The sequence below is a fragment of the Chlamydotis macqueenii genome, chromosome 1 (assembly GCF_036417535.1).
Source record: "Chlamydotis macqueenii isolate bChlMac1 chromosome 1, bChlMac1.mat, whole genome shotgun sequence".
Lineage (NCBI taxonomy): Eukaryota > Metazoa > Chordata > Aves > Otidiformes > Otididae > Chlamydotis > Chlamydotis macqueenii.
Genome location: NC_141556.1, coordinates 151,058,603 through 151,073,742, shown reverse-complemented (window position 1 = coordinate 151,073,742; position 15,140 = coordinate 151,058,603). Strand labels below are relative to the sequence as shown.

General features: G+C 40.4%; 1 protein-coding gene across 2 annotated transcripts in view; it reads left to right on the top strand.

Annotated features, from left to right (window-relative positions):
• The window catches only part of TMEM255B (transmembrane protein 255B), a 76,119-nt gene that overhangs the window by 30,228 nt on the left and 30,751 nt on the right, over positions 1–15,140 (top strand). Inside the window, exon 4 of one of the 2 annotated variants that reach the window (XM_086741102.1) lies at positions 2,230–2,319. The exons of the other annotated variant lie outside the window; for it this stretch is intronic. Within the exon in view, the coding sequence (XP_086597228.1) occupies positions 2,230–2,319 (90 nt within the window). The remainder of the gene's footprint in view (positions 1–2,229; positions 2,320–15,140) is intronic. 2 annotated transcript variants of the gene reach the window in all.

The following is a 15,140-nucleotide window of genomic DNA, read 5'->3' as shown; positions in this document are numbered from 1 at the left end:
TGACTTCATCTGAACTTTTAAACACTGCTGCTCTTTCAAATAGAGAGATCAGGGTCTGTAGCAAGTGCAGCTGGTGCAGGGCAGCACAGCCCACTGGTCTGTGGTGGTAGTAGCTCTCTACAAGGAGCCCACAGCCTTCTTGATCTGATGAGTTGCATGCCAACATCTTTAGACAACCAGTTTCGCAAGACATGACCCGCCATGCTGGGGAGTTGAGGGACAGTGGAGGTTGAAGAGCGATGCAGCCAACAGTGCTTTCTTAAGGTTTCTGCCTTCTTATGGCAGGATGGACCTGGCTGCAGGGGGAATGCAGCAGATTCCTGAAATCAGCCAGTACCATCAGCCTCAGCCACTTCTCCGTGACCCTTTCTTCCCCATGCTGAGGATTCTGATTACACAGCAGTCCCTGTGGCAGCGCTGGCTCACCTCTGATTAGATGATCTGAGAGCCATGAGCTAATGAGAGATTAAAAGAGTGTATGAGAAAGCATTTGAAAGCTGTCATTCTTCCGCTTTTAAGTTGTACTTTTTGCTTGATCATGGAGAGCTCTTATTTCCACATGTTTGATATTGTGTTGACCTGTGTGTCCAATGCCATAGGCTTATATGGCTGTAATTTCTTACTTGCCCAATATAAATTCTTTTGAGGAAATCACCTGTTGACACTATTGACACTGTACTGTTGTTAGCCTAACCTAAGCTAAAAAGTCCATTTTTCAAGTGGGTTTGTGATGCCTTAGAAATTTTACACGAGAACAGTATTTAGGTAATGCAGGTATGAATTTTGTATAGGCAAAAGGGTTACCTGAACTGTATGGATATAATTTTGGTAATCTATACCTGAGCATTTCTGAAAGATATGTTGTGAAGAAGCAATTAATTACTGGTAAATAACAAAGAGGTTCCAAATTCTTAACTGAAACCCTGGTCCATGTGCTCTATCTATTAAGGACATTGTTCTGTCAGTTTGCAAGGGATTTTTGAAATCTGTTGCAGTTATTAACTATAACTTAATACTGTTGTAAATTAAAATCAACCTGTCATATAGGATGCTTCTGAGGGTTCCTCTTGTGACTTTGTGTCAGAAATGCCAGAGACGTGAGAGATGTACAGTAGATTATATTAAAAACATAGCCAGAGAGTGCATGTTCAGTTTGCCTTATATCCTGCAGGTGCCCACTCATCCAAACTCAAGGTGCAGAGTCCTTAAACTCACAAACCCCTCTAATCTGAGTGAGGAAAGAGTGACAACATCTCTCCCTCACCTGATGGTGTTGGGGCTAATGAGCCCAAGGGGAGCTCCTTGCCAGGCATACATATGGTTGCTCTTTCAGGACTCACTTAATCTCACCTGACTGACAGCACTGCATCCTTCAGACATGCCCTCAAAGCAAGCCAGTGCCCTCTCAACAGTGTGTGCTAACAGCACACGGACTGGTCTCCATGCCACCACCACTTGTGCTAGAGCAGTGCTCTAGTGCTGCACCATCCGTGGTTCTGTTAATAAAGAATTAATAACGTTTAATGAACGAAGCAGTTTGGGAGGTAAAATGAGGTCTGAAGTGATGGCTGGTAGGCTAACAAAGACACTGTGCTGTCTGTGCTGCAGCTGGGGCATGCACTGAGCTCTGCTGTGACCATTCTAAGACTGAGGGGCAGGCTGGGAGCCCCAACAAGGGCAGGGACCAAGGCAGCACACCCCAGCTCTTCCAGAGGTGTCAGTCCTATGAGTCTCTGATTTTGTTGTGACATAAATTCTCATAAGCTATTTGGGATGATAAAAGCTTTCTGAGAGTTCACGGGCTAGTTACTAACTTACTACAATGTCTTTATCTGTATGTGTGAGCTACTGCCACTGCAGTAAAGCTCTAGAGATTGATGTGAGCCAACAGGAACATGGCTTTTTGCCATGCTGCCTGTGGGCACCACTCCACTGCTGTTTTATTAAGTAGGTTGATTTGAAGAAATCATCATTGTTTAATAACTCTTGCAGCTGACCTAATTTTCTCTGGAAAGATTTAAGCTTTTCTAGTAGACTTGATGGTATGTCAACTCAGCATCAAGAATTTCTGCCTTTTTTTTCTAGTGCGTGACTGGCATCCTGCCACACTGATCTAAAGGAATTACAGCAGGGGAAACCATCGTTTTAAAATACTGGAAAAATTAGTGTAATTGTTTTACTTAAATAATTATACTGAAAACATGACGCAATCTGTTTTTCTCTTCTCAGTTAGTAGCCTCCATCGTGTTTATCAGCTTTGGCGTGGTAGCAGCATTCTGTTGTGCAATAGTTGATGGAGTGTTTGCAGCACGACACATAGTAAGTACAGTGATTTTATGTCTTTTCATTTTTGATTACTTATGTCATTTCTAGCAGGAAAGCATTTTCTTTTGGTTTATGTCTAGCAGTAAGTTTTTTTTTGATAGTTCTCCTTGTTGGAGAAATGTCTTTTGCCAAAAATCGACAGGAAAGCCCATCGTGCCAATACCCAGAGATGGTGTCAACTGCTTATTAATCTCTCACAGAGTTCCAAAATACAATGTCAAATGATATCATGACAGGCGTGCTAAAATTCATACCTGCTTAGGAAGGGAAGACCCTTCAGCCACCACTAGCATTTGTTTTCTTTTGCAGAAAGGCTTTGTGGGCACAGTCAGGATTTGGAACGCACCAGATGGTGATGAGCACCAGAGGTCCCACGGGATCTTTAGAGGGAAGTGGATTGCAATAGCACAAAGGGAACATTTTGTTGGAGCAAAGACAGCAGAGGAACTGGCAGGCTTTGGTTAGAGGTAATATGAAGAGGGAACCTCCTGAGTGACAAACAACCCAAAATTCACCATCTGCCTGCCATCAAAAGGTGGATGTGTCATTTAGTCACAGTGGCTAGTATTTCCAATGTGTCTTTGAAACCCAGTCCTCCTTCTTCTCCCAAACCTATTGCCATCTCTACTGCAGCTGCAGTAGTGTTACTAGTAGTTCATTACTGTCTGTGAGTGCCTAGGAGTCTTTTTCATGACCTTCTTGTGTAAGCACTAGACAAACTTAGAAGAAAATTTGTTTTGTTTTGTTTTGTTTTTATTTTGGCTCACGTGGTTCAAATTTAAATATTAGACAAAAAAAGGGTCAATAGAAGAACAAAACAGGCCAAGTTGTGGGGCTATTTGAATATGCCAGTTTACATGTTAGATATGTTGTTTGCTGTTCTATCCTTTGTGATAGAATACCTAAAAATCAATCTAAAACTAACCTTTCAATTGAGCTTTGATTTCCAAAAGCATCAGGAAATAGATGTTTTAATAGACGCTAGAACTCAGATGTAGTATGAGTATGTAGTACAGCAAGTATGAGGTTTTATGACCCCCTCACTGCTATGAAAGATCATGGGCCTGTTCATCTTTCTGCTTGTGCTCATTGAGGGGCAGCATAACACCACTGCCATCAGTAGAACTATATTTTCTGTTAGCAAATGCATCAGAATAATTAGGCTTTGGATCACTTGGAGCATAAAGCTCTAAACTGATTTCTTTTTTACTGTTATTGAAGAGGACTTTAAACCAAATGTGAGCTTCAGAACCTGATGTGCATTGCACGAGGAAAGAGACATCTATTAGTATAAACAACCGAGCTGTGCAATGTGAGTGTGAATAAACACCCTGGATTGTAATCGTGTTTTGTGCTAGACATCATGCCTGCATGATGCTGAAGTGGTCTGCTTTTACTCGGGTTTGCTCTGCTGTTGCTGTGGATGACACCTGGTTTAACTTTTTCTCTGGTTAGCGTAAGCCCAAGGAGCCTTTCCGTGGGAGCTGCTTAAAAGAGGAGTCGTCTCCTGTTCCTGAAAATCTGGTGGCTGTACCCCATAAAATCATTGCCACTTATTCAAATATTGGACCTGTCTGCTAGTTTCCCAGGAACCAGACTTACTTTTGTCCTGCTTTGATGTGATCATTAGGAAGTGTTCAGTTGGCACTTGTGCAGTCTTGCACCTTATAACAGCAACACAACTGTGCAGCCACAGTCCCACACTGCTGAGGTCAGATGCAGTGTTACCTTCCCTGAGGCAAGTTACTGTGTCTGAGGATGGTGTGTGTGCTCAGTCTCAAACACTGAGACAGACATCGCCCCATCAAGGTGTTTTCTTGGTCAGTTTGTACACCCCTCGCTTTAAGTTACTTTTGCATGTTACTTACCTGTTCTAGAAACAGCACTGCTTGCTATCTAAATCAAACAAGAATATAATATTAGAATATTATTATACCCTTATATCTGAAGAAACAGCATCTCATATGTAACACTTAGAGTTTATATTCACCTCCTCTTTCTTGTAGCATAAATAGCTGCGTGGCATTGCTTGCTGTCATGGCATGCCATTGATGTGTCAGTTATTTAGTTCATTGCAATGCTCTCCGGAGAGAAAGTGAGCCAGTGAGTTATTGTAGGAGAGCACTGAGGCACAAAGTCATTGCACCTACCCAAGAAGAAAGCATCTTACAATCTTGCATGCAGTTATGTGTCTGGTTCAGTCAGGGACTGGGTACGACTGCATCATCTGTGTAGAGGTGGAGACTGGAAGGGGCCAGCCACCATCCAGCCATCCCTTAGAGTGCTGGAGAAGTACAACCCAATGGTATGAACCTGCTTAAATCATGGTGTGGCACACTTCATGGAAATTCATTTCCAGCTGTTTACATTTGGGCCAAGTTTTGTTCATCACATCTGTCTCTTCTGGTCTCCTTCACATATAAGAATAAAGAAATACTTGGTAGTACCATTTTTTTGGAAAACTAATTTGCTTGTTAACATACGCACACTTACTTCATCTCATTCTCCTCCTCTGTCTAATAAAGAGCTTAATTGGATGAGATGAAATGAAGATGCACATCACCTAATTTCTCTGACACACCTGGGGAAATCTGTAGAGATGGTAGTGTAAGTATATTCTCAATTTGATTTACAGGAACGGTGGGGTCTTATCGAAAGGAAGTGTGTCATGCAGACTACAGTGTTATTGCCATGTGTTACCTCCCCTTTGCATCACAGCGAATTTCCTTCAGGGAGAGCAGTAATACCACGTTCAGCCCATTCCCCACAGGCCAGTACCAGTTGTTTTCAGATCTGTGTTGTGCTGGTGCTACTTTGGCCACTACCTTTGGGGGATCACTGCTGGAGAATGGGACTAAACTGTCCTCCATTCAGGGAGGGGATAAATTCTTGGCCTGTCAGAGCAGGTGCCCAGGTCTACACTAAAGCCATAAAGTTTTTGTAAGGAGGAGCTGGGCAGTGTTCACTTTTCTGTCTCCAGTATCAGGGTGCTGATACCAAGGGTCCAGGTCTCTTTTCTCCTGGAGGGAGAAGTACTAGCTGAAGCCAGGCAGTCTTCAGACCAAAAACGAATGCAACCTCCTTCACATGAATTTGCAATAAGAAATGTCTCCTGGTTTTCATTTTATTTTAAAGTTCATTTGAGCTGGGAAGGATATGAAGAAGACAAATCACGTTATTATAGATTTTCTTAGTGTGTGCCTGCTGTGGAATGGAGACTATTACTGTTGCACATTTTCTCCTGCTCTTGTAAAACTGTGGAAAGAATAACAAAATACTTTCTCTGTTTTATTTTCTTCCCAAGAAGGCATAAAATTGACAAAAATTCTTCCAGGAAAGGGATGTATTTCAGAAAAGGGATATTTACATTATTTAAGACTCATTTTAAAACACTTTACTTAACAGAAGACTCTGGAGCACAGCACATAGAAAATTAAGAACACTGAAGGAAAAGTAGCTTGATTTAAAACAGCAGTAGCTTATTTAAAAAATAATGCAGATTTAATTTACTGTGTAAAGTTAATTTCACCATTGGTCCCTTCAGCTGTAATTTTCACCTTCAAAAAAAAAATCAAACCAAATATCAAATTAAACAAATCAAAGCTGAAATTAATGTGCAGTGATATTATTTCAGAAAAAATATAGTGATCACAGGAGCCTATTATCTGCATTTGTGTTTGCTTAAGGTATCTTGTCATTTAGCTGATGAGAATAGCCCAGTTGTGCAACAGCTAATGGAGATCACTCAACAACCTCCTCTCACCAGATGAGAAGGTCAGGAAGATGACAAGTAGCAAAAGCATGGGCAGATATTTTAAGCTGTGGAGACAAATGCTTTGTATCATCTTTTTACATACTCTTTTGGGAATCATGGAACATTGGTACTGACACATGGCCAGTTGTATTTTTCCTAAAGTATGAGATAAAAAGAGACTCGGACATGCTTGAAAGCTCTAGGACAAATCAAGGTCTCAGGCAGGGGAAGTTCATTCTGCCTGACTATAAGAACTGCTTTTTGACCTTGTTGAGTGGAATTCACAGGCCATATCCAGACAGATAATAATAACAATTCTTCAGGTAGTTCAATACAGGAATAAATATACCCCTAAGCCTTCCTTTCTCCTCATTAAACAAGCCCAGTTCCTTCAGCTTGTCCTGGAACGCCTTGTCATCAGGTCTTCTGATCATTTAGTGGCCCTCCTTTGGTCATACTGTAATTTGTCAAGGTCTTTCTTATGTTGGAGAAGGATTAAAATTGTACACCATACTGAGATGTGGCCTCATGAGTGTTCAGCAAAAAGGAACAATCACTTCCTCCACCCTCCTGGTGATGGTTTGCTATTGCAGCCCAGTATGCAGTTGACCATCACTTTTGCAAAAGCACTCTACTAACATATGTTCAGCTTATCCACAACCACATCTGGTTTTGGTTTTTTTCAGTTTGCCAAGCTGCTATGTAGTCAGCTTGAACTGTTGCCTGGGGTTATTCCAGCTCAGATGCGGGATTTTACATTGACACTGTAAAAAAAACCTAACAGAATACAGTCAAAGCATTTAGATTCAGGTTCAATTACTTTTAAAGATTCAATGGATTTCTCTTCTAAATTTCTGCCACTGACATAGAAGAATAAAATGGCTTGTATAATCTATTATTTGCCATTTAATTACCATTTTTGGCTTTCTTTTAAGCATGAAATGGGCTGAATTTTCAGTGTTTATAAAGCCTAAGACTTTTATAATGACCCTTAAATACCTTATCATTAATTACTGCTACATCCTCTTAGTTGAAGTTCTATAATGCAGTTTATAGTCAGGCATGAACTTGCTTTCAAAGGAAGTGATTTTTAAGAGAGGCTCATTTTATGTGGTGCAAAAATCTACGGATCGGAACTGCTGCACATATGCACTGTCCTGTCCCCTTGTGCTCGGGGCTGGATTCCTCTGCCACAGAGAGCTGTATGGTCCAGTGAAAAGCTGAGCCAAGGGCTGTGTAGCTAAAGTGTCTTAGAAATACTTCCAAGATGTTCCTCTGAAATAGTTGTCAGAGGCCCCCTAAAGCAGAAACATAAATGATTGTTTTATGGAGATCTGGGGGACATTTTTATTCTCGCTACAGACTGCCTTGGATCATAGGAGGAATAAGAGACCATCTGTATGTTTTTCATCATGTAGGTTAATTCTGTTAACAGTAGTTATTCTGAAGGACACTAAATCCCAACTGAAGTGCCTCTGGGATAAAAATGTGTTGCAGGGGCTTTGAAATTGTATATTGTATATACACATGATAAGTGATCTTGTCTAGCTAAAGCATTTTAATGTGACTGCATTTATATAGAGGAGAAGCTTCTTAATGCCTTAGGCACTCAATTCAAGCAAAGCTTCAAGTTCCCATCCTGCCTAAAAGCAGAGAGAAAAAGTTAGATTCTAATTTACCATAGCAGATTCTCACAAGTTATTCTTGACCCTTAGATGTGCAAGAATTTTAGCAGAAAGCAAGCCAGGCTCCAATCCTGGGATCCCATTTTGTACTCTTTCTGACTTTATGTCTATGTGACAGTTTTACATTGATGACTGAAGTTATCAAAACTCATGTAGATGTTAGAGGGATATGTGTATAAGGAGAAGGAGAGTGCTGTGGAAAGGCAGAGTTGCTTGTCTGTCATGAGATCTAGAATGCACATCAAACCTGGCACTGTTAAGTTGTCCCTTGGATTCCTCTCCTCTTCTGCAAAAGCACTTCTGTGTCATATGGATTTAATTTCATTTTCAAATGATCTAGTTTCTTCCTCTGTGATAGCGGTGGCTTAAGGGATTAATTATAATGGAACATATCATCAGGTGGTAGGCCCTGAAATGAACCTGTAGCTGAACGAGAGGATGCTAAAATACTTATCCCTAGCATGGGATGGTGAAGTGTGGCAGCTGTGTGGCTACCTATAGATTTGGGAGTTTAGAAGCTAAACTTGAGAAATTTGTCTTCTCTGTGTGAATGTTAGCTCAAAATACTGTTTAGTAAGAGTGACGTTATGGAAACTCACTTCTGGGAAGTGTAGAGACGTGGTGATGGTTGGCTTTCATCTTGGGGATGCTGATGCAAATCGAGCTCTGTTTGGTAGAGAGCTGCACTAAGTAATATCAATATGACAGCCCCCATCCAGTGAACAAATAACTATATTATAAAACTGCAGTCCCAGCCAGCCCCGGCAAAAAATAATGTGAGTGGGTGTGGGTTTTGGTTCCGTCAGCTTGTCCAGAGGATTTAGATCAGGGCTGTTTTGCATTGAACTTTTCTGTGCTAGAGAAACCAAAACAGGGAGTTGAGTGCTGCTTTTTTTTTCTCACAGAAAGCATGTGTAAAATACTCTTAGTTATGTGCTGATTTAAGCCTTCGAACTGAGAAGCTGCAAAATCACCATGGCCACATGGTGCTCTAGCTTCCCTCCCAAGGAGAGAAGCTTCTGAGGAGAACAGAGAAGCTGCATTAGCACTCTGAGGTTTTTCAGCCTCAGCAAACATCAGCGCTTTCAGTGTTTTACAGGTTACAGAGTACAGGTCAGCTATCCACAGTAAAAAAAAAAAAAAAAAAAAAAAGTGGGATTTTAAATGAGAGTGGCCCTCAAAAAATGGCGCCCTCCTTCACCTGGTTTCACATTTCTGTCTCGTCTCTTGTACTAAGGGGCAGGAGCCTGCCTAGGGCAGGCTGAAGGGAAAACCCACCCCTTGTGCTTTTATCACAGGCAAACAGACAACTGTCTTTGCCAGCCCAAGGCGAGCGGTGGGGAGGCATAGCTGGGAGCTGGAGGGAAGACAGGACCAGGTCTTGGGGCTACAGCATTCACTTGGCTCAGCTTAAAGCTGGTGATGAGCCAAGTTAGAAGTGAATCCAGTGAAGACTGAAACAATCAAACATAATGAGACCTCAGCTTGGGACGTTAGTCAGACAAGTATAGTCTGAAATGCCATGAAGATCTGATGATTTCCACTGCGAGCGCAGGATCCCAGGCAGGGATGCCCACCTAGCAGCGAGCTGCAAGTTCCCTGCTGCTTCCCCAGGTCTTGTGCAGAAGAGGCAGATGCTGCATGTGTGCGCTGAAGAACTGATGGTGCTTTCACATGCAGTGCCCAAGAATGTCCATCCTCTTCCCATCGTTGAAGCTTCTTGTGCACATTAAGGACGCTCTGTCAAGAATTGCAGCGGGGGTGCCCAGCAGCTTTGCTGACGACCACTGCATTTTACTACATAAGCCTATGGCATGTAACATGGCTTGCCGTCATACCTCAGAGCTTTGCACACTTCAAGCCAAATCTCCTAAAAAGCCATTTAAAAATGTTCTGGGCAAGCCTGTTGGCCTTTCCTTTGAAGAAAAAACTAAACAGTTGTATTCCCTGTCTATGAAGTTGTTACCTTGACGACTAGGGGTAGAAAACTCAACTCAGAGAATAAGTTATTTCTCATTGCAATTAGGTTAGCTAGCTTCTCTGGAGAAGAACACTAAATGTATTTTACTTTCTCTGTGCTGCTACATGAGACAAAATTACAGCTAATTACTTTTAATTCCATTTCCATCCTGTATGACTCATTAATATAATAGCTTGGCATAGCATATACCATAAAGGGTTTTGTTGGGGTTTTTTTTAGCAGACTGAGCACTAAACATTTATAACTGAAAACTAGCACTAGTTCAGCAGTGATTTTTATGTTTATGATCTACCAAGGTAAAAAATGTTTTATTGATGAACTTGTTATATACAAAGTGCATTTGCAAGAAGTGCATTTTGAAGCCGATGGTCAACTATCGCACAGTATAGTATTAGACCTTGCATCTGGCACTAAGTTGGGAAGCACAGACTGCATTCCTACTGTACCAGTTAATTACAATGGGGGATTAATAATTTTTTTATGAACTTAATGGCTATTAACCACAACAGTTACCTATAATGACAGGTATTTTGTGAGGTATTAGTGGCCATGTCTACTCTACTGCTATGGAATAAACTCAAGCATCAGACCTCTGTCTAATGGTTAGCTACCACTTCAGCTCAGTTTCAGACCACCCCCACAAGCTCTCTTGAAAACAAACCTGAACTAGATTATGCGAGGCTGTGTGAGCAGTGTGGATGGGACCGTGTGGCCTCAGTACTTGACACTGGTCTCTGGCTTTTATTTGGCAATATAGGTGTAGCCTGTGGGACCATTGCTAGATTACTGACTCCAGCTCTGCTGTTTCTTTGTGCTTTACAAAGGACATTATCGGCTTGGAATGAGTTCAGAGAAGAAAAATCTGAGATTTCGAGTGGCACCTTTTAGCAACAATACTCAGAAGTTTGATTTATTTTGTTTATCAAAGAAAAGATTGAGAGGTGAATTGATCTTGGCCTGTCTGAGGTATCAACATCATCAAAGGTTATCTCATAACAGAGGGCTTCTAGTCTCTCACACAAAAGCACAAGTAAGTGCAGTGGGTTGAAGTCAATGCTAAACAGATTCAACCCATGAAGCAAACACAGTTTTGACAGTAGTGAATTACGGGAACAGCTTTGTCAAGGGTATGGATGGTTCTCCATCGCTGAAATATTTAAATCCCAAGCTTCTTTTTACATGATCTTATGAAGCTTATACAGAAGTTGTGAACTTGATGCAGATGACTTGAGGTGAAATTATTTAACTTGTGTTCTTCAGAAGGTCGTTTCAGAGCAGGATCTTCAAAGAAGGGCCCTGTGAACTATTTTTATGGTCAGGTGGAAACTCTATTGACTCCCATCAGCAAGTCTCTGTGTGATGCCAGAACCTGTTCCCCTGTGGAAAATGTTTAGGGATTCACGGATTAAAACCAGCTGAAAACCATTTATCAAGATATCTGATCCAGGTTTACTGGTCTTCAAATCTGCAAAGGAAATGCAATCTTTATGATTAACATAACTGAAATAATATCTCTACTAAAAACACTGCTTCTCAGATATTGGGTAACACACATGACAACCCAATGATTAATATATTGGATACATCCAAGGGCTTGTCAGCAAAACTGTCATCTTGCTAATGTTTTATGGGCTAGAATGAAGAGACAGGGAAGGGCTTCAGAGTGTTTGTCCCCACAAATCTGGAGTCTCATATTCCTGTTTCCAGATAGGTAAGTACTGTGCATATAGCCTGAATATATTGACATTACAGAGGAGCTAGTAGGATGCTTTAGTTTGGTTGCCAGATATTTTTTGGTAAGAAAAATAATGGCAACCCTTTTTTTGGAGGACGTCCTAAGATCCCCCTCCAGTTTGCAGAGACTCTCACATGGCAGGGACAAAGCCTCCTGGTTATACAGCTCTTCCTTTTTTTTTCACTGAAATTCCTTTCTAGTTTAGCTGAATTGCAAATTATTTAAAATACTTTGTTTCTTCCCTGCTGTGACTTGGGTTTTTTTGAGGAAAAAGGGCTGGTATTATGCCAACCCAACAGAAATGTCTAAACCTTTAGGCAGCACACACATTGCATTTGGATATCAAAGAGCAATTTCCTTGTTGATGGGAAGGAAAAAGAGATTCCCGGTTCCTTTCCCAGCAGCATCTCTCTACATCTACCACATGGTCTCCTCATCCTGTTCTGCAACCTGAAGAAAGGGGCAGAGATGAGGTTGCTGAGGCCCTCCTTGCTCTTCATCTGCACTATGGTGTAGAACAAAAGCCTTCACCAAGGACTGGTCCAGATTCCGCTAGCCCTGATGCAAACATTGGTCTGTTGGCTTCCTTCATTGAGATGTAACAGCCCACACTGAGATCCCTTGTTAATGTCATTAGTTGGGTCATTCAAGCTGCAGTAATGCAACTTTGAGGTAAAAATTCCTTGAAGATGCAGTAAGAGACATCTTGCTACAATTGCATACAAAAGGGAGGGAGGAAGGCTATTCTTATTTTAAATTAGGAGTTTGCACTCTGAGAAAACATTAAGGGAATGACCCACACATTTGAGTATATGAAAGTGAATGGTTAAATGCCACTGCCGTTTAATTATGTGATCTGGTCTCACAGAGAGCACAATGTCAATGCACAACAGGGCAGAATTCTTAGTGCTTTGGGGTAATAACAAATCTGGCACTTCCAATTTCTTTGACTCTGAAAAATAAATAATTTTCTTTTAGCTTTGCTTCCAATGGAATTAGATAGATGTGAACTCCACTGAGTATATTGTAAATCAACTCAAGAGATATGGAGGGAAGTTCTCAACATTTTACTCACATTAATCATATTGTTAGTGTGAGAAATAATATGACAGGTGAGAAAGTGAGCTGGATTTGATCCATGTTTAAAATGACACCAGTATTCTAGTTTTCATAGGTTATAATTTTCTGCATTTGTACATAGATTATAGTCTTTTGTAATCTGCATCTGTTTCCACAGATTATAGTCTTCTGCATCTGTGTGGCTCCCATACATCCAAAAAACAGTTCTGGGCTGGAATTTATTTAGCAATGTAGAATTGCAGCTTGGATCAAGGGAGATTTCCTGTGTGTTTCCATCTTTAACTTTACTTCACAAAACACTATCCGTGATGGAATTTATGCAAAGCGTACAAAGCAAGTTAAGTATGATTTAATAGTTTAATCCTAAGAAAGGTGAGTGACTGAGGCAAAGGGCTTGCATTCTGCTCTGAAAAGCTTTATCTACTTCCTTCTGATGTGCTGCCAGCAGAAGATGATTTCCTTCATTGTTTCCTTTTCTCAGAAATGTTTCTAGACTATCAACAGATGTTTCTGTTCTATGAAAAAAATTCAAAGCTGTATCTGTATTCACAGATACATAGAGGGGAGAGGGAGTAACCACCTGCAGACTTCAAACTACAGCAAAAATACTTGGCATTTTTTTCCATAATTTGTCAAAGGAAAAACTGTGCAGAAACTAGTGGACTTAAAAAAAAAAAAGGAAAAGGTACTGTTTATTCATATGGATCTAAATCAGCAAAGCACATAGAAGTCCTGAAAATCTACCAGAGTGAAAATTTAGGGTTTTTAAGTATGCTTCATTTTGCCCTAGCAGAAGATTTCAAAAAGCCAGAGGGTTTATTTGTTTCATCTTTAAGAGTAAACCATGATTAGTATGAATTATAATATCACGTAGCAGAAATTTCTCTCTCTATGAGTAGATTATTATTCAGTTGCAAATAATGTCCATGAAAAGTATGTTCCAGGTATTCAATAGAGTTTTGATTGATGATTATTTATGGCTCTATTAAGAGTTTATTAAAATCTGTGTGGCACAAACATTGACAGATTATTAAAGTTGACACCTGTAATATATTTATTTAGTCTGTGATGAGAAATTCCAAGTTTCAAAAAGTATGTTTTTAAGGTATCATATTTAGTTGTTTGTTTTTTTTTTCACTAAACGTGCCTAGAATTTCCTTGTGTACATGCCTCAGTGCAGTTCTCTCTATACTCTCAGCTAGCAGTATATCCAGTGGCTTTTTTTTTGTCTCTGGAGTACTGAACACCATGTATTTGAACGTCTCTGATCTTCTGAAATGCATGTGAGCTTCAGAATGACAAGCCAGTGGAGATGGGGAAAAGCTTCTTGTACCAGAGTAATCAGGGTGTGCACGAATCATTTCACAATTTTTTAGACCATCTTCGTTTTATAACTCATGTCTTTCCATTCATCCTGGACTTCTCTCATCAACTTTTTACTCTCTTATATTTTGAGGCCTAGTCCTGCATTCTTTTCCATTTGGATGAGCCCTGTCAGCCTGGCCTCTGCTGTGCTGGGATGTGTGTTGATGGGGATCTTCCCTTTACAGGGATGGTACGGTTGGTTTCTGCTCAATACCTAACACAAGAATTTCATACATAAAGTTGTTATTACATTACTTAGATTATAATGGGGATATTTAAAGGTCTCTGTCAGTGGTGTGGCATACCCTGAAAATTCAAATCAACGTTGCAACATTAATTAAGCCTCCAGCATTTCATTTGTATATTTAGATATTCAATATATATATTGCTCAACTAGATGCATTTAATGCAGCCTCTTTTCCTTCTTTTTACTGTAAAATTAATCCAAACAAGCATTATAAATGTAAAGCCCCTAGATTTCAGTGAGCAGGATATTCAGTATTTCAGATATATAAAGGTTAGTATTGTGCAAAATGACATTTCTTGCAGTAGTATACCTAGAGACTTCTTATGTATTTTGTACATATTGTGATAGCATTATGGCAAAAGGGAGAAGATGGGTTGTATTTCATGTGTCTGAGTTACATTACCAGAAACAGAATAAACAATTCTTGCATTCTTGTAGAAAAGTTAATTACTCGCATGGCACAACATCGTTATAATCAAGACACAGCAATCAGTTCATATAACAAACCCTATAATCAAGGTAATGTAATCAATGTAAGTAATCAACTACAATAAGCAATTAAATACCTAACTGCATCAAGCAATAGCTAAAATTACAGCCTTGAATAATATCAGCTGATTACATCATTAGAAACTTGTGTAAAAGCCAGTGGTAAATCTAAGTTTTTAACTATGCAAAATAGCTATTGCAGGTATCATGGGAAGGTCTACAGCCTCATCCTGAGGGATGTTAGCAAAACTTGGCTAAAGGAAAGCAGTCATATCCCAATGCCAGGCTTGGATTTGCCGGAGGTCTGGGGTATAAAGAAAGGAGCAGGCTTCCTTGCTGGAGCCTTCTGCGGCCCCAAGTCCCCAGTACAGCCAGAGCAACTATCTCTGATGACACACTGGTTTGCAGCACAGCAGCCCCTGAGCAGACAGGCAAGGTGTCACTGGGCAGCTCTGCACACACCTCTTTTCTTCCTGCCA